The sequence below is a fragment of the Microcaecilia unicolor genome, chromosome 3 (genome assembly GCF_901765095.1).
Source record: "Microcaecilia unicolor chromosome 3, aMicUni1.1, whole genome shotgun sequence".
In the NCBI taxonomy this organism is placed as follows: Eukaryota; Metazoa; Chordata; class Amphibia; order Gymnophiona; family Siphonopidae; genus Microcaecilia; species Microcaecilia unicolor.
In genome coordinates, this window is record NC_044033.1 from 33,488,491 (window position 1) to 33,508,442 (window position 19,952).

At 45.4% G+C, this 19,952-nt stretch overlaps 1 protein-coding gene across 1 annotated transcript in view; it reads right to left on the bottom strand.

The window, feature by feature from the left end:
* Positions 1–7,722: 7,722 nt before the first annotated feature.
* CALM2 (calmodulin 2) overlaps positions 7,723–19,952 on the bottom strand; it is a 77,424-nt gene continuing 65,194 nt past the window's right edge. The window contains exon 6 of the mRNA XM_030195821.1: positions 7,723–7,979. Coding sequence (XP_030051681.1) covers positions 7,951–7,979 — 29 coding nt within the window. The 3' untranslated portion in view covers positions 7,723–7,950. The remainder of the gene's footprint in view (positions 7,980–19,952) is intronic.

Sequence of the window (19,952 nt, forward strand, 5' to 3'; positions counted from 1 at the left end):
ACGTCGTCCTTTAATCTCCAACTATGCTCCACCTCCCCCACTCATCAAAATGGTCACTGTCTTGATCTCATCTTCTCCTCCAACTGTTCACCCTCTAGTTTCCTTGCCTCCGATCTTCCCCTCTCTGATCACCATCTTATAACTTTCACACTTAAATCTCCTCCCTCCCAGTCCCGTCCTATCCTATCTAATTTATCTAGGAATCTTCACGACATTGACCCTTCATCTCTATCCTCCCATGTTTCAAACCTCCTCTCTACTGTGGCACCATCCACGTCTGTCAACGAGGCTGTTTCTTCTTACAACAATACTCTATCCTCTGCCTTAGACACTCTTGCACCTTTGATGACCCGCCCTGTAAGGCGTACAAAACCCCAACCTTGGCTGACTTCTAATATCCGCTACCTACGTTCTTGTACCCGCTCCGCCGAACGCCTCTGGCGGAAATCTCGGGCCCTTGCTGATTTCTTACACTTTAAGTTCATGCTGACCTCCTTCCAATCTGCTCTTTTACGTGCCAAACAGGATTATTATATCCAACTGACCAACTCTCTTGGCTCTAATCCTCGACTTCTCTTCACCACATTGAACTCTCTCCTCAAGGTGCCCCCTCCCCCAACTCCCCCTTCATTATCTCCTCAGACCCTTGCTGAATTCTTTCACAACAAGGTTCAAAAGATAAACCTTGCTTTCTCTACCTCACCAGCTCTCCCTCCACTAGTCCGTTCCCCTCTCTCTCCTTCCCCTCATTCCCTTTCCTCCTTTCCTGAAGTTACTATTGAGGAAACTACACTTCTCCTTTCTTCCTCAAAATGTACCACCTGTTCCTCTGATCCCATTCCCACCCACCTTCTTAATGCCATCTCTCCTACTCTTATTCCTTTTATCTGTCACATTCTCAACCTCTCACTTTCCACTGCGACTGTCCCTGCTTCCTTTAAACATGCTGTGGTCACACCTCTCCTAAGAAGCCTTCACTTGACCCTACTTGTCCCTCTAATTACCGACCCATCTCCCTCCTTCCTTTTCTCTCCAAATTACTTGAGCGTGCTGTTCACCGCCGCTGCCTTGATTTTCTCTCCTCACATGCTATTCTTGACCCATTACAATCTGGTTTTCGCCCTCTCCACTCAACTGAAACTGCGCTTACTAAAGTCTCCAATGACCTATTACTGGCTAAATCCAGAGGTCAATATTCCATCCTCATTCTTCTTGATCTTTCCGCTGCTTTTGACACTGTCGATCACAGCATACTTCTCGATACCCTGTCCTCACTTGGATTCCAGGGCTCTGTCCTTTCCTGGTTCTCTTCCTACCTCTCCCTCCGCACCTTTAGTGTTCACTCTGGTGGATCCTCTTCTACTTCTATCCCTCTGCCTGTCGGTGTACCTCAGGGTTCTGTTCTTGGTCCCCTCCTCTTTTCTATCTACACTTCTTCCCTTGGTTCATTAATCTCATCCCATGGCTTTTCCTACCACCTCTATGCTGATGACTCCCAAATCTACCTTTCTACCCCTGATATCTCACCTTGCATCCAAACCAAAGTTTCAGCGTGCTTGTCTGACATTGCTGCCTGGATGTCTCAACGCCACCTGAAATTAAATATGACCAAAACCGAGCTTCTCATTTTCCCTCCCAAACCCACCTCCCCGCTCCCCCCCGTTTTCTATTTCTGTTGATGGCTCTCTCATTCTCCCTGTCTCCTCAGCTCGAAACCTTGGGGTCATCTTTGACTCTTCTCTCTCCTTCTCTGCTCATATCCAGCAGACCGCCAAGACCTGTCGTTTCTTTCTTTACAACATCCGTAAAATCCGCCCCTTTCTTTCCGAGCACTCTACCAAAACCCTCATCCACACCCTTGTCACCTCTCGTTTAGACTACTGCAATCTGCTTCTTGCTGGCCTCCCACTTAGTCACCTCTCCCCTCTCCAGTCGGTTCAAAACTCTGCTGCCCGTCTCATCTTCCGCCAGGGTCGCTTTACTCATACTACCCCTCTCCTCAAGACCCTTCACTGGCTCCCTATCCGTTTTCGCATCCTGTTCAAACTTCTTCTACTAACCTATAAATGTATTCACTCTGCTGCTCCCCAGTATCTCTCCACACTCGTTCCCTACACCCCTTCCCGTGCACTCCGCTCCATGGATAAATCCTTCTTATCTGTTCCCTTCTCCACTACTGCCAACTCCAGACTTCGCGCCTTCTATCTCGCTGCACCCTACGCCTGGAATAAACTTCCTGAGCCCCTACGTCTTGCCCCATCCTTGGCCACCTTTAAATCTAGACTGAAAACCCACCTCTTTAACATTGCTTTTGACTCGTAACCACTTGTAACCACTCGCCTCCACCTACCCTCCTCTCTTCCTTCCCGTTCACATTAATTGATTTGATTTGCTTACTTTATTTATTTTTTGTCTATTAGATTGTAAGCTCTTTGAGCAGGGACTGTCTTTCTTCTATGTTTGTACAGCGCTGCGTATGCCTTGTAGCGCTATAGAAATGCTAAATAATAGTAGTAGTAGTAGTTCTCCCAACTCTGGCTATTCCTACTTACCTTTTGCCTGGATTCTTCCCTGATGCTTGAGAAGAGAGTCAAGCTACAGTGGACTGCTGCCTATCTGCAATTTCCTGTTCCCTTGTCTGGTGGAAGTCACCAGCTTTCTTTCAGCTGCAATGGGTGAATTTGCTAGTGAGGGTATAAGAAGAGCCCCTATCCTCAGAAGCAAAGTCTCACTTAGCCCTGGTGGTCCAGTTCCACTGCCTGCATCAAGTAGCAGGGTATGAGGTGCAGTGGAGTGAGACTACTAAGTATTGCCTTCTAGCCCTTTGATTAGGGCCCAGCCTATGGCATCTTCAGTAGGAAGAGAAATAGTGAGTACTCAGTATGTTTTATTTCCAGTGAATGAGTGGGAATGAGAACTCTCTCCATTGGTGAGACCTGCTCAGATAACTTTAAATGTAATATGGACAGCCTTACATTCCATCTATAAAAGGTATGTGCTTTTGACTCCCAATGTACCAAGCTGAGGGTGAGAGGGTATTATATATAAATGTACAACAAAACAAAACTCATGCAATGGCAAAAAATAGTAATTTCAACAATAGTCTAAAGATTCAGTGGAGTGCATCTGTTTTAAATTAAGGAATGGAATTAAGGGAAAAATCCTCTGAATTTAACCCAACCTCCAACCTAAGTAGTCATTTAGTAATAAGGGTTGAGAAAGCTTCTGCTGGGAATTATATCATCAGAGACAAAAACTTAGTTCCAAAATGGATGAAAAGATGCTAAAAGCTCAACAGAATCAGCTCGCGATCCATATAGCATGTGAAAGTCAAGAGTAACTTAGCTTTCAAGTGCAGATACAAAGCAACAAGTGGGTCATCGGTCAAACACACAGACTTCGGCCAAGGTTTCGCGTAACCATAAAGGTTCACAACATAAGCACACTTCTTGGTTGCTTCCTGATGCATGCTCATATTGTGAACCTTTATGGTTACTCACGCTTTGACACAGCATTACTAGCGAAACCTTGGCTGAAGTCGGTGTTACCCACTTGTTGCTTTGTATCTGCACTTGAAAGCTAAGTTACTCTCTTGACTTTCACATGCTATATGGATCCCAAGCTGATTGTTGAGCTTTTAGCATCTTTTCATTTTGGAACTAAAAGGGTTTTTGCCTATCCTATATAATAATTTGCACCTCCAACATTCTATGTCTGGATGCCTGGGTTCATACCACACTTCCCACTGGTCCGCCCTGCTGATGACATCAGAGGGCAGCTCAGTGAAAGGGAAGCCAGCACCAGCCAGCCACAGAACTTTGGGAGTAGAGAAGCCGCCCCCCCCCCCCCTCAGAGTTCCACACCCCCCCCCCCCTCCTCCAAAGTACAAGCACGACCTGTCCTCTGCCTGCTGCAGCTGTAATTTAAAAATTCTTACCTCAGGGTCCGGCATCAGCAGTGAAGGCAAGTGGCGCTTCAGACTACCTTCCCTTCTTTCTCAGCTCTGCCTCTGATCCCGCCCTCATGTCCTGTTTCTGGAAGGGCAGGACCAGAGACAGAAGGGAAGGCAGTCTGAAGCGCTGTGCCTGCTCGACTTCACTGCTGCTGCCGCCGGACCACAAGGTAACCCGTTTTAAATTACAGCTGGCACTTAGGAAGGCGAGGGCCAGGCGGAGGACAGATCGTGCTTGCACTCTGAGGGGGAGGCAGGCATGGGGGTCTGGAACTCGGAGAGAGGGAGGGGGTGTGGAACCTTGCTAGCACCAGTTTCATTTGTCAGAAACAGGTTTTTTTTTTTTTTTTTTACTACTGATAATATAATTCCCAGGAGACGCTCTCTCAACCCTTGTTATTACTAAATGACTACTTGGGTTGGAGGTTGGGTTAAATTCAGAGGCTTTTCCCTTAATTCCCCTTTAAAACAGATGCACTCCACAGAATCTTTAGTCTATTGTTGAAATTACTATTTTTTGCCACTACATGAGTGACTCCCAATGTACAACATAATGCAGAGGGTATTTTGAAGTTCAAATGCTCCTTTGGTCAAAATAGTGCAAGATTGGAGGATTTGAGTTCAAGTAACTGAATCAGATGCAGCCATCAACACTGCAGGATAGAATGATATTTCAAAGAGAACCCCCCCCCCCCCCCCCCCCCAAAAAAAAAAAAACTTGGATAGCTGATAATTACATAAGAGAATGAGAATTTTGTACTTTCCTAAAAGTTAAGTTCACCTAAAGGCTTGTTTTATTAGTTTATTAGATTGCTTAAAACATTTACTTATCCTCCTCTCCATAAGATTATGTTCCTGTGAAGCAGCAGGGACTGCTCATGAATTAGAAGAGGTTTTGTCTGATATCTATTTCTGCAGTACTGGAGAGTTCAGTTCTGTGGAGATCTGCTCCCCTCCCCCCCCCTTCGTTGTCACACAACACAAAGCCTTACTTCTATTATTACTTCTATTATTCTTCCATGTTGGTGGATATAACTTTAAAGGGGTGGGCATATATCTCAATCTTCCCAGATGTGTGCAAATAGACTCAGTCCAGAAGTAAACACAACCCTTCAAAAGTGAATTGTGACAGCTTTTTGCTGGTTGTGCGCACAATATGCTGCTACTTCTAACACCCTTGACTGGAACATTTTGTTCCTTAAAACTAGATTGAAGCACAGTAAACAAGAATTCTGTATGTGACAAATGTTACCTACTACTAAACATTTCTAGAGCGCTACTAGGGTTACGCAGCGCTGTACAATTTAACAAAGAGAGACAGTCCCTGCTCAAAGAGCTTACAATCTAATAGACAAGTGAACGGTCGGTCCGATAGGGGCAGTCAAATTGGGGCAGTCTGGATTCACTGAACGGTAAGGGTTACCCTGTAGGTACTGTAAGTTTCTGAACTGTGGCAGCCATACATGAAATCTGAACTTGCAAAACTTGCCTGGCATGAGCAAAGCTAGGTTTGGTGCCTAAAAGTGGGTACCTGGTACAAATATCAGATGGAGACAGCATAGGCTGGATTATAAGGGAAGGGTGCCAGAAGTTTACAGCTATTTGTCACATTTGTATCCCACATTCCCACCTATTTGCAGGCTCAATGTGGCTTACATAGTACCGTAAAGGCATTCGCCAAGTCCGGTAGGGAACAAATACAATTAGATGTTAGGGTGGAATAGGGAAGATAAGATTCAGGCAAGTAGTGTTAAACACAGGGAGGGTTTGATAATGTCCAGTACGATCTTTGGTATTGTGTTGCAGAGTTGAGGCATTTATGTTGGGTCAGAAACATGGCATTTTTTTTCCATGATTGGTGTCTGGCTGTGGGGTCCCACTGGGCTCGCCTTGTCTCCATCATTGTTTAAACATTCTGCTCCAGCTACTGGGAGCTACCCGCTCTGACAGTTAGAATTAGAACTTAGCACAAACCAATAAGATTTTCAGTGCTGAAAGAGCAGAAATGGAATTTTAAGACTAGAAAAGAGATCCTTAAAAGCAGATTTTTGTGTGTTTAAAGAGGACCCAAAAAATTACCACTATTTAGTTATAAGAAGACAAATAAAACACTACTTGCATAAGTTTTGCCATCTTAAACAGGCTCTTGCCTCAATTTACAGGTCATTAGTAAGTAGTTATAAGGATTATGCCCTTATATTTTTGATGCATTTAGAACTTGACATAAAGGCCTTAGGGCCCCGTTTCCTAAGGTGCACATGTAGATGCCCATATTCTTATAGGCATCTACACTTAGTGTGTGCTATCTAGCACAGCTTAGTAAACAGGGCCCTTATGTTGTAGTAGATGTGTGGTTTCATAAAGTTATGTTCATATGAAACAGCCTTTAACAAGCAGAAAATAAAACTAACTAGCTTCTTGAAATAAGCATTTAGTTTGACAACACAAATGCCAAAATATGTAGTTTTTAGAACTACATAATGGTCTGAGGGCACAAAATTCAGCACATGCCACTATCATCCTATCACTACAAATCAAATTTCTTCATTTGAACAGCATAGTAGAGGTGATGAGGAATCAGAACGTGTCACAACTGCCTGCTAGTCCCTCCCCCACCACAATAAAAACCCAGAATACATAGTGGCTTTCCCTAGGTTTTCTTTAAGGGTTTATAGTCTTCTCCAGAAACTTGTCCAAGCCTTTTTAAATGTAGCTACATTGCTACCTGCTCTGGCAATTAGTTCCAGAGCTTAATTTTCCCCCACTTGGTGTATAGTTTCCTCCTATTTGATTTTAAAAATGCATTACTATGCAACTTTATGAAGTGTCCCCTATTTAAAAAAATGAAGTTTACCTATTCCATTCAGATTTTATAGACCTATCATCTCTCCTCTCAGCTGTTTTCCAAGTTGAAAAGCCCCAACCTCTTCAGCCTATCAATTAGAGCTGTTTCAACTCCTTAACTATTTTGATCATCCTCTTATCTTTTCCAGTTCCATTATGTTTGAGATGTGGCTACCAGAGAACTGCATTCAATATTCAACATGTGGCATCACTATGGAGCGATGCAAAAGACATTTTCTTCATTCATAGTAACATAGTAAATGACGGCAGATAAAGACCTGTACCGTCCACCCAGTCTGCCCAACAAGATAAACCCTCATTTTACATGGTATGTGATACTTTTAAAATCACCTGCATTGGTCCCCACTGTAGCATTTTTGCACCTGTCAAATTTTATTTGCTATACCACTAGACTTTTTACAAAAATCAGTGGTGTACAATATTAAAAACAAAATCAGAAAATACAAAAATCAGATAGGAAATCATGAAAACCATCCACACAAGAACACTTATCAACCTTCATTCTACATTGTATTATCATGCAAGATAATATTTACCTTAGAAATGATTTACCAGAGCACTGAGAAATATTAAGGATGCACTGAAACAAATGGATAAATTGTAACTTTTATTGGAAAACAAATATACAACTTGGAATGGATTTGAGGCAAACTGTTCCATTAGACAAAATAAATGACTAAAACAAAGTAAAAGCCTAACAAAAGGAAAGTGGAGTACAGGACAGTGGTACAAAAAGTGTACAAGTACCTGAATAATGCCACCATTTTGCAATAGTGCAACAAAGTTCCATATTGATGGCTGTTCATAGTCCAGAGTTACAACTCCACACTAACCACCTGACAAGTTTCTAGAAATGCAACTCCTTTGAACAGGTATATCCAGATGTTCCATCATTGGCCAACCTCCTAAACTTTGATGTGCAGGCGGGCTTAAATAAGAATAAGCCACATGCAACATGTTTTCAAAAAGGAGGGTGAATACAAAAAGTTGAGACAAAAAAAAAAAAGAAAAAACATGAATGGAATTCTAATTGCTATACATGCATATTGACAGGGAAAAACATTTTACAGATAAGTTACAAAGAAAGGCAAATAAACAATTTTGTACAAGAAATTTAAACACATTTTACATCTTCACTTTGCTGTCATCATCTGTACAAACTCTGCAAGACAAAAGTGTTGAGAATTAAATAGAACTTACTGTATGTTTATCATAACTCATTTATACTGCATATTTAAGCAATGTCCTAGTGAAAAAAAGTGAACCAAATTCCAATCAAGACTGGTTTATAGACCAGTTAGTTACAATTAAAAAGCCCATATGCTACCTGAAAGTCTAAGACACTAATGCCATATGATCCCAAGGTAACCCAGCATTTAAAGAACTCTAGTTTTGTGTACTTATTACCCCCCTCCAAGATCTTTCCAACTGAAATTTGGGAGAGGCTTACACTTGGTTAATTTTTTTTTAATCATGGGAAGGAGGCATTACCATCATCCATAACACTACTGGGGCACTGCTTAACTTGCACTTTCCCTTCCCCAATGAGCTTTAGTCGACAGTCACAGTATGATCTATGAGATCTTGTAGCTTATACTTTTAAGACTGTCCCTATGAGGTGGCAGCAGAGATTGACACGTTATTGAGAACCCTTCTTCCTGCCAGGAGCAGGGCAGAGAGGTGTTAGTCTACTAATATGGCCACAGCCACTAGGGGAATGGAGAGAGAAGTAAAACTTGGACCTGATGTGGGGCCGATAGGATACAGCATGTGGGCAACTGACAATGGCAATACAGACCAGGGCCAGAGGGAGAACTTAAGATGACAGGCAGAAAAGCAGATTACAGCCAAGAAAATGGAGGACCAAGGAGTATTGAAAACTAGAAAATAATGGTATGAAGGACAGAGGAGATAAGATGTCTGCTCAGTCTTAAGGGGACTGGTCATCCGGGAGGTACTTGGGGTGTGGGAATTCCCCCCTCCACATAGTGTTGGGCCCCTCAACAGGGCCTTTGCCAGAACCATCTGGGCCCCCCTGCTAACCGAGGGCTAGCCTCTGCCTGTAGGGCTTGCTTAACCAATTGGGGTCAAATCACTAGGGAACCATTGTGTCCTACATCCAACACAAGGTGGATAAAGATCCTTCCCCCACCCCATTCCCTGTGAAAAAGCAGCACGAAGATAAAATCCAGCATTTCCACTGAAAATGTTGGAATCACTGGTGTTGACTTCAGTGCAGGGAGCATGGTTCTTAACTGGTGCCCCCCCCCCCCCCTCCGGTCTCTTGTAAAACATCCCACTCTAGGAGTGTCAAATGGAGCTGGCAGCTGTATGAATGCTGGCTCGTGGACTGCATGTAGTCTGCCTGCAGGCATGCTCAGCCTTGTGGTCAAGGTACACAGACATGCCTCACCGCCCCAGCCAACTTTGGGCCAAGGCTAACATCTCAGCCATTCCCCTGCTCAGTGGATGTACTCACAAGGCAGAGCCTTAAGTCCCAAATAGCTTTAATTCCCTTGAAAGGAAAAAAGCTAACCTGGTAGGACAAAAACCTATTTTTTAAAAAAAGTTTCTAGGAGCTGTAGGGGAGCCCAGGGAAGAACATCCTTCAGAAAAATGGAAGGAACCAACTAAAAATGATAACAGCATAAGGAATGTCAAGTCAAATGCAAAGTGCTGATAAGGCAAAGAAGGACTTTGAAAAAAAAATATTGCACTGGAGGCAAAAAGAATTGGTTGGACCACTAGATGGCTGAGGGGTAAAAGGGGCAATCAGGGAAGACAGCCATAGCAGAGAGATTAAATTCTTTGCTTCAGTCTTCACTGAGGAAGATTTGGGAAAGATACTGGTGCCAGAAATGGTATTCAAAGCTGATTAGTCAGAAACTGAAATCTCTATAAACCTGGAGGATGTAATGGGGCAATTTAACTGAAGAGCAGCAAATCTCCTGGACCGGATGGTAATCCCAGAGTACTGATAGAATTTAAAAATGAACTTGCAGAACTATTGTTAGTAATATGTAATTTATCTTTAAAATAGAGCATGGTACTGGAAGATTGAAGGGTGGCCAATGTAATGCCAATTTTAAAAAAGTTCCAGAGGAGATTTGGGAAATTAGGCGAGCCTGATGTAGGTGCCAGGCAAAATGGTAGAGTGTTATAAAGAATAAAATTACAGAGCATATTCAAAAGCATGGATTAATGAGAAAGCCAACATGGATTTAGTGAAGGGAAATCTTGCCTCACCAATCTACTACATTTCTTTGAAGTGGTGAACAAACATGTGGATAAAGACAAGCCAGTTTATATTGAGGGGCATAATCGAAGGGGACGCCCAAGTTTTGCTGAGGAAGTCCTTGCAAAACATCCGGTTGGAGGGTCAGGGAAACCCGTATTATCGAAACAAGATAGGCGTCCATCTTTCGTTTTGATAATACGGTCGGGGACGCCCAAATCTTGACATTTAGGTCGTCCCTAGACTTTGGGCCAGATGACTAAACTTAACGAGCAAGTAGTAAACCCTGGCATGCACTAAACACTTTTTTCCGACGATGGTAGCAGCTAACGAAAACGGAATGCAGATGAGCAAATCGTGTAGAAATCCTATTGTAATGAGATGCACTAACCTTTTCCGATTGCCTTAACGCTGGAAAATCTAATGAGAGGTCTGTACCTCTCGTTGGGGCTGTGCAGGATTGGAAAAAATTAAAATGTGAAAAAAAAAAAAACGGCTAAGTATTCAAACATGTGTGGGATAAACAAAGGAATCCTGGTTCAGAAGAAATGGATCCTCAGGAGCTTAGCTGAGATTGGGTGGCAGAGCTGGTGGTGGGAGGCGGGGATAGTGCTGGCCAGACTTGTACGGTCTGTGCCCTGAAAATGAGAGAGTTACAAAGCACGGCCAAAAAGACTTATTGCGTGGGGGGGGGGGCCACAAAATGGGTTTTTCTTTTTGAAGCGAAGATTTAAAAAAAAAAAAAAAAAAAAAGGCTCCGATGCTGCAGGCTCTTTTTTGGACATTCAACCTTGCAATAATAAAAACATCCTTTTTGGCCGTGCTTCACTCAGCTGTGAGACATGGACGTCTCTGAGCCAATCACATCGCGAGTCTGACTCCACACCCCCCAGGACCCCTAGAGTAGGCAGAGCAGCACCCCCCCTGCTTCAATAAAAATGCCTGGTGCATTAAGACAAATTCAGAGAAAAACATGATCCCTGTTTTATTTCCCAAGCATATTTATAAACGGGTGGACAAATTGCTTTAAGCGATATTTTTGGAGTCTTATTTGCCCATAAAAATTGGCTAATACACTTAAACATCTGAAGGGTGATGCAGCAGGGGGTCTCCTTACTGGATTTTATTACCTATCATAAATCTTATTTTACAAGCAACACGATAGTTGCTGAGTGATACTGAATATACTCCCAACTTGGTTACAAATTGAACGGGAACTTTGGAAGCCATTTTGTCTCGATCAACACGTACCTTCCAGTATACTAGATTCCTTACAAAGCAACATTATTTCTTCCTCCTTTAATTGTCTTTTACAGTTAGACAAGTTTATGGTACTCCGTATGATCACAATATCCATTCACTGGTCTGGAATAATCAGACAATTTTAATAAACAAAAAACCAATACTTTGGAAGGAATGGATGAATAGAGGAATTTGGTCCCCTGGATCAAATCTTGATGGATAATAAATTGAAATCATTTCCCATTCTACGAACAATTTGGATTGTATCCGAATCAACACTATCGGTGGATCCAGTTACAGCATTTTATGGTGTCCAACCGTTATCCCAGCTCATTAGGCACTCTCCAACCTTCCATATATCAATTTATCATCCCAGTTCACCAAAAAGGGCAAGTGGCATCCCAACTTCATTTCTCATTCAAACCACTTTAAAGGAAAAGATAGGTCTACGTTCCGTATGGGAATCTGACTTGCAATGTTCATTTACTGATCACCAATGGAATACGTTTTGGGCTAAAACATTGCTTCCTCCACCTTCCTTCAATCACTTTTTTTTTTCTTCATCATAGGGTCTTATGGACTCAAAAAAATGAAGGTGGCTGGTTTGTCGAAGGATAATTCCTGCTGGTCATGTAATGAGCATAAGGGTACTCTTCTTCACTTACTCTTTGAATGTTATGATACTAATCGTTTATGGACCAAAGTATGGCAAATTCTCTCATCAGTGTTCAATTTTACTGAAATTCTAACCCCTGCAAAGATCATATTTGGTTCAATAATGTTGGATCATTTTTTGGATGGGTATGATTCTAAACGTTTTGACACATTGGTAGCAATAACAAATATATTTTATCCAATTGGAAGAATTCAAAACTTCATTCATTTTTGGTGGAATAATGTTATACTAATTCATAAATATTGTACAGCCTACACTGGTCACTTCCAGATGTCTAATCACAAAGTTTGGTTAACACTACAGCAGTATTTGGATTAAAAAACTAATAGTCATCTGAGCACAACCATCTGATCCCCTTTCTTCATTTTCCCCTCTGTCCTTTATTGTTTCCCTCCAAATTATTGTTTGTTTTTATGCCTCTTCCATTGTTGTATACATAATTCAATTTTATGATCTTTACCAGTATTGTAGTTATGTTTGATATCTTATGGTTCTTATGGAATGGCAATTACTTTGTACTGCATTTGGATGGATGTCACACTTTAAAGTAGAACTGACACCGCCGGACTGGAGCTGTTCTGATACTGCCAGAAGAAACGTGGCTCTTTTTTGTTGGTTGCAGCACAGACACTGCCACGAGAGGCTCAGGAGGGCAATAAAGGGAAGAAAGCCTCCAGGCAGGAGCAAGACAGGGACCCAGCACCACCAGGTATGTCTAAATTTCCTCAGGTGTGACTCAACTGGGAACCAGTCAACAACTGGAACACAGAGAGAAACAAAGTATGTCCAGCCACCTGCTGGAGATAGAAAATCCAGAACTGAGCACTACTACCTAGCCACATGCTAGCCGCCCAGTTCCTCAGTATATTCTATCTCCACCTGCTGGTCGAGGGACAACTAACCACTTGTCCTGGAATAGTGGGATAGAACATAAATGGAAAGGGTAAATTAGGCCTTACCTGCTAATTTGCTTTCCTTTAGTCCCTCTGGACTGGCCCAGAATGTGACTGATGGGTCGTGCACGCCTTCCAGCAGGTGGAGACTGAGAAAAAAAACTGACTAGCGAGCCAATAAGAGCCCTTGCCAGCCAGAGAAAGATCCAGTAAGAGTACCAAAGCAGAAGAAAAGAAGAACCTAAACTGTGCATCCAAAAAACCTGAGCAGCCACCGGCACATTGCCAACAAAGGGTGAGTGCCTGAAAGCATATCACTACTATTTCCTTTTTTTTTTTTTTCTTTGAGTAGAATTAAACTAGCAACACAGCTCCAAAAGAACTCAACTTCGAAAAACACAGATATCTGAAGGAAGGGATCTGGGCCGGTCCGGAGGGACTAAAGGAAAGCAAATTAGCAGGTAAGGCCTAATTTACCCTTCCTTAGCGTCCCACCGGACCGGCCCAGAAAGTGACTGATGGGAAGTAACAAAGCAGTGAAATTATGGGAGGGACCCCAACAGCCCCGCCGACAACACTCACGCCCCGAAATCCACCGAGCGACGACTGAGAATGTCCAAACGGTAGTGCTTAGAAAAAGAATGCAAGGACGACCAGGTCACCGCCCTGCAAATGTCCTCCGGAGGAACCAGACAACGTTCTGCCCACGAAGCTGCCTGACCTCTTGTAGAATGAGCCTTGACATGGTCAGGAACAGTTTTCCCAGAAATAAGATAGGCAGAAGCAATCATTTCCTTAAGCCAACGAGAAATCGTGGGTTTAGAGGCCATGAGCCCCTTAAGCGCCCTGCCAATCAAAAGAAACAAGCGATCAGATCGCCGGAAGGCCTCAGTAGGATTTAATATAGTGCTTCAACACTCGCTTGACATCCAAACTCCTCTGTTCCTGCGAGCCAGAAAAAGAACCTAAAAACAGGCAAAACAACTGGCTGAGAAACATGAAACCGAGAAACCACCTTGGGAAAAAAGGATGGAACCGGCCGCAAAACTACGCAATCGGGACAGAACTCCAGAAAAGGAGATCTACATGACAAAGCCTGCAACTCCGAAACTCGCCTGGCCGACGCAATGGCCACCAAAAACACTGTCTTCAGAGTTAAATCCTTTAAACAACACGACAAAGGTTCAAAAGGAGGCTTAGTAAGAACCGAGAGCACCAAATTCAAATCCCACGAAGGAAACGCACATTGCGATGGGGGACGAAGAAGATTAACTCCTTTGTGAAAAAGCACCACATCCAGATGAGTAGCTAATGACTTCCCCTGGATAGAACCACGGAAACATGACAAAGCCGCAATCTGCACTTTAAGGGAAGACAACGCCAGACCTTTGTCGAACCTTCGCTGCAAAAAATCCAAAATCTGCGACACCGAAGCCGCAAAAGGCGAGAGAGAATACTCCGAACACCAATCCTCAAAGATCCTCCAAGTACGCACATAATTCAAAGAAGTGGAACGCCGACGGGAACGCAGCATAGTAGCAATAACCTGAGCCGAATAACCTTTCTTCGCTAACCTAGCCCTCTCAACAGCCAAGCCGTAAGACAGAATCGACCCGGATCCGGATGAGCGACTGGACCCTGCAACAAAAGATCTGGAGTGACCGGAATCTTGAAGGGAAGATCCAACAGAAGACGTTGAAGGTCGGCATACCACGGCCTCCGAGGCCAATCCGTCGCCACCAGAATGAGACGACCCTTGTAAGCCTCTACCTTCTGCAACAGACGCCCGACACTACTACTACTACTACTACTTAACATTTCTAGAGCGCTACTAGGGTTACGCAGCGCTGTACAATTTAACAAAGAGAGACAGTCCCTGCTCAAAGAGCTTACAATCTAATAGACAAGTGAACGGTCGGTCCGATAGGGGCAGTCAAATTGGGGCAGTCTGGATTCACTGAACGGTAAGGGTTAGGTGCCGAACGCAGCATTGAAGAGGTGGGCTTTAAGCAAAGACTTGAAGATGGGCAGGGAGGGGGCTTGGCGTAAGGGTTCAGGAAGGTTGTTCCAAGCATAGGGTGAGGCGAGGCAGAATGAGCGGAGCCTGGAGTTGGCGGTGGTGGAGAAGGGTACTGAGAGGAGGGATTTATCCTGTGAACGGAGGTTACGGGCGGGAACGTAAGGGAGATGAGGGTAGAGAGGTAGTGAGGGGCAGCAGACTGAGTGCATTTGTAGGTAAGAAGGAGAAGCTTGAATTGAATGCGGTATCTGATCGGAAGCCAGTGAAGTGACCTGAGGAGAGGGGTGATATGAGTATATCGGTTCTGGCGGAATATGAGACGTGCAGCAGAGTTCTGAACAGACTGAAGGGGGGATAGATGGCTAAGTGGGAGGCCGGTGAGGAGTAAGTTGCAGTAGTCCAGGCGAGAGGTAATGAGAGCGTGGACGAGAGTTCGGGTGGTGTGTTCAGAGAGGAAAGGGCGAATTTTGCTGATGTTAAAGAGGAAGAAGCGACAGGTCTTGGCTATCTGCTGGATATGCGCAGAGAAGGAAAGAGAGGAGTCAAAGATGACTCCGAGGTTGCGGGCAGATGAGACGGGGAGGATGAGGGTGTTATCAACTGAGATAGAAAGTGGAGGAAGAGGAGAAGTGGGTTTTGGTGGAAAGACGATAAGCTCGGTCTTGGACATGTTCAGTTTCAGGTGGCGGTTGGACATCCAGGCAGCAATGTCGGATAAGCAGGCCGATACCTTTGCCTGGGTCTCCGCGGTGATGTCTGGTGTGGAGAGATACAGTTGGGTGTCATCAGCATAGAGATGACACCCTATTAGAGGCCAAGGAGGAAACGCATACACTAGCCATCCGGCCAGGATTGAAGAAGATCGTCTACCCCGTGCGCTTTGGGATCCCTGCGACGACTGTAGAACAGAGGAAGCTTTGCATTGGCTGCGGACGCAAACAGATCCATCTTGGGAGCTCCCCAATGATCTACCAACAGACGAAACGCATCTTCGCTTAACGACCACTCTCCAGGATCGAGCAGGTGACGACTGAGAAAATCTGCCTGAACATTGAGAGTTCCTGCTACATGTGCTGCTGACAGAGCCACCAGATTTACTTCCGCCCACTGCAGAAGCCGCGACGCTTGCTCGCTCCAACGGGAGACTCCTCGTCCCTCCTTGCCGATTGATGTATGACACCGCCGTGGCATTGTCCGACATTACACGCACTGCCTGCCCCCTCAGCAGGTGACAAAACTTCTGGAGCACTAGACGGATGGCCCTGGTTTCCAACAGATTGATTGAACACCTGGTCTCTGGAAGAGACCAGAGACCTTGAGCAACCTGCCCCTGACAGTGAGCACCCCAGCCTTGAAGACTGGCATCCGTCGTTACTACAATCCAGCTGGGCTGCTCCAGAGGCGAACCCTTTGTTAAATTGGCTCTCCGAAGCCACCGTCGCAGACTGGCCCTGACTCGCAACGAAAGTGGTAGCTGGTGATAAAGCGACCCGGTCTGGGACGACCACCTGGAGAGAAGGGACCGCTGCAAAGGCCGCATGTGAGCCCTGGCTCAAGGCACCGTCTCTATTGTTGCCACCATCAAACCCAGAGTCTGAAGATAATCTCTTGCCGTTGGACTGGACGTCTGTAAAAAGATTTGAATCTGAGCTTGCAACTTGAGCACGCGAGCCAGCGGAAGAAACACCCAACCGATCTTCGTATCGAAGAGGACTCCCAGATACTCTAAAGACTGAGACGGCTGAAGATGACTTTTGCATATTGACTACCCAACCGAGGGATTGCAAGAACTCAACTACCCGAGCCGTCACCTGAACACTCTTGTGGAATGACTTTGCCCGAATCAACCAATCGTCTAGATAAGGGTGGACTAAAACACCTTCTGTTCTGAGAGCTGCCGCCACCACTACCATGATCTTGGTAAACGTGCGAGGAGCCGTAGCAAGGCCGAACGGAAGGGCCCAAAACTGAAAATGACGGCCTAGAATCGCGAAATGAAGAAACCTCTGATGTGCCGGACGAATTGGAATGTGAAAGTAGGCTTCGGTAAGATCTAAAGAAGTCAGAAACTCTCCAGCCCGCACTGCAACAATGACAGATCGAACAGTTTCCATCCGGAAAGAGGGTACCTTGAGAGCCCGATTGACTGCCTTGAGATCTAAAATCGGCCGGAAAGACTCGTCCTTCTTGGGCACCAGAAAATAGATGGAGTAACGGCCCTGACCCCTCTCCGCCGAAGGCACCGGACAAATCGCTTGAAGATCTAGAAGCTTGCGCAGAGTTAGGCGAACAGTGCCACCTTGACGCGAGCGACAAGGCGACTGAAGGAAAGCATCTGACAAGGGACGAGCAAACTGTAATGCGTACCCGTCTCGAATAACCTCTAGAACCCACTGATCTGAGGTAATTTGGGCCAACCTCTCGAAATTGCGCCAACCGAGCGCCTACTTGGACCAAAGGCTGGGCCCGCACACCTTAATTGCTGAGAATTGGAAGAGGAGGAAAAGGAACCCCGTCCCCCAACCTCCTCGAAAGGACTGAGTTCTTTGGGCAAACCTAGACCGAGGGCCTTGGAAACCTCTGGTTGGTCGAAAACGACGATCACCACGCCCTCTGCCACGAGTGGAGAAATAACCGCGACCAGAACCTCTAGGCCAATCCTCCGGTAACCTCGGAACTTTAGCCTCACCCAGGCTATTCACCAGTTTATCCAACTCCTCCCCAAACAAAAAGGAGCCCTTAAAGGGAAATTTACTCAGTTTGGACAGACGCCGCATCCGCCGACCAACCACGAAGCCCAAGAGTACAGGGAGCCACCACTGAGAAAGCCATAGACTTGAAGAGGCCCGAAGCAAATCATACCTAGCATCCGCCAAAAAAAGCAGAAGCCATCTCCAGCTTAGCCACATCATGATCAATGGCCGAATCATCTGAAGAACGGTCTAAAACCCGCTCAGACCACCGGAAACTTGCTCACACCACCAAGGAACCACAGATGGCGGCCTGCACTGCCAGAGCCGAAACATCAAAAACATTCTTTAACAGGGTTTCAATCCTGCAATCCTGGGGGTCCCGCAGAGCCGTGCCACCATCAACTGGCACTGTGTTTCGCTTAGTCACCGCCGAGACCACAGCATCCACCACCGGAGACCCTAAAAGCTGTTTATCCGGCTCGGGCACAGGGTAAAGTCTGCCCATGGCTCTAGCCAGCCGAAAACCAGAATCCGGACGCTCCCACTGAGCCTGGATAATATCCCGTATGTCCTGATGCATGGGAAAGGACTTGCCGGCTCTGAATTCCCTTTATCAGCAAATCCACCTTTCTAGGCTCCACCACAGAACTATCCTGCTCGTCAAAACGGAGCGTAGAGGACACCTGAGAAATAAGCTCCTGAAGGGCATCCTTATGAAATATCCTGACCACTGAAGGATCCTCTCCTAAGGGAAGGGAAGCACCCTCATCTACTGCCTGGCTAAAATCCTCAGAAAAAATTCTCAGGGAAGCCTGACTCCTCTGTTAAAACCGGGAGCTCTTGATCAGGATCAAAGGAGTCATCCTGCTCTGCCTGCAAGGACTGCCTGACTCTCTTTAAAAGGTACAGCAGAGCCTTCCAGTGAACTCCTTGCTGGAGGTTCAGCAGGAGCTGACTGATGTAATAAAAATGCCTGATACATTTGAAGAACAAACTGCGGAGGAAATCCAGCAGCCCCCCGAGGCAACAATGAGGTTGAGGCCTGCTGCAGAGAAGGCAGAGAGGCCCTAGGGGCATCAGGCCCAGCAACATCCAAAATGGCGGACGTTCCCACCAAAATCGGTAACGGAGCGGGAGACGCGACCGCCACACGGGAACCCAAATCGCCCCCCCCCCCCCCCCGATGCCGGTAGTACCGATGTCGGCGATTTCACCGGTCCTGCACCCTGCTCAAAAATCTCGTCCACCGTACAAAATTTACAGACGCTAGAACTGAGGCCCCGACGCTGACAAACGGAGCAGCGCCGCAAGCGCTCCGACATCGCGAACAGCTGATCACAAAAATAAACAGCCGCCCCCGAAAACGAAAGTAAAAGCGCTACTCAGGCAAAATTACCAATGGAGCTGCCCTGCTTGCTCAAATAAAAACACACACAGCACTGCAGAGAATCATGGAGCCCAAAGCCCGGATCCTTTTTTTTTTTTTTTTAACTCACACTTTTAAAGAGTAGCTGCCTCTCCCTGCCTCTACAGATCTCCCCACGAGGAGCTGGAGGAAAATCACAGGAGTCAGCCTGTTCCAGACAACAGACTGCTACTTAAAGCATCCCAACATCAATCTCATGCTTTCTTATCAGGGAGGAATAGGGGGGGAGGGACTTGACCCACCGAGTGTGGCACCCCCAGGGCAAAAAGAGACCACCACGGACCTCAGCCCCAAATATGCAGGTTTTTTTTTTTTAATAAACCAAATGCACAGGTGAAACAACCTTTTAAGAAAAAGACAATAGAGAAAATTAATGAGACTGAAGGACTCACCACCTTCCACCTGCTGGAGACAGATTATTGGATCTTTCTCTGGCTGGCAAGGGCTCTTATTGGCTCGCTAGAGTCAGTTTTTTCTCAGTCTCCACCTGCTGGAAGGCGTGCACAACCCATCAGTCACATTCTGGGCTGGTCCGGAGGGACGCTAAGGAATGTGAGATTTTACCTGAATTTTCTGTTAGTCCTTCCTACTATTCCAGTTGTAGGAAAGCAGCAGATGGGAGTGCCAAGAGTCTCTTGGCATTCAGTCCAGCTCCTCCATATTTACATACACAACCAGTAAGGAGAAACTCAGAATAAGACAACCTTAAAACTCGCTAACCTAGCACTAACCAAACGAGCAAATGTGTAGGCATCTATTGGCAACGTAGAAATATACAGGAAGCACCAATGCAAGGTGAGTCGTTATCTGACCTAATTACTGAACACTGACTAAACATGAGAAGCCTCTGGAATAGTGGGAAGGATTAATGGAAAGAAAATTCAGGTAAGACCTAATTTCTCCTTTCATTAGGAAGCTTCCCACTATTTCAGAACCTATGGGATGTTCAA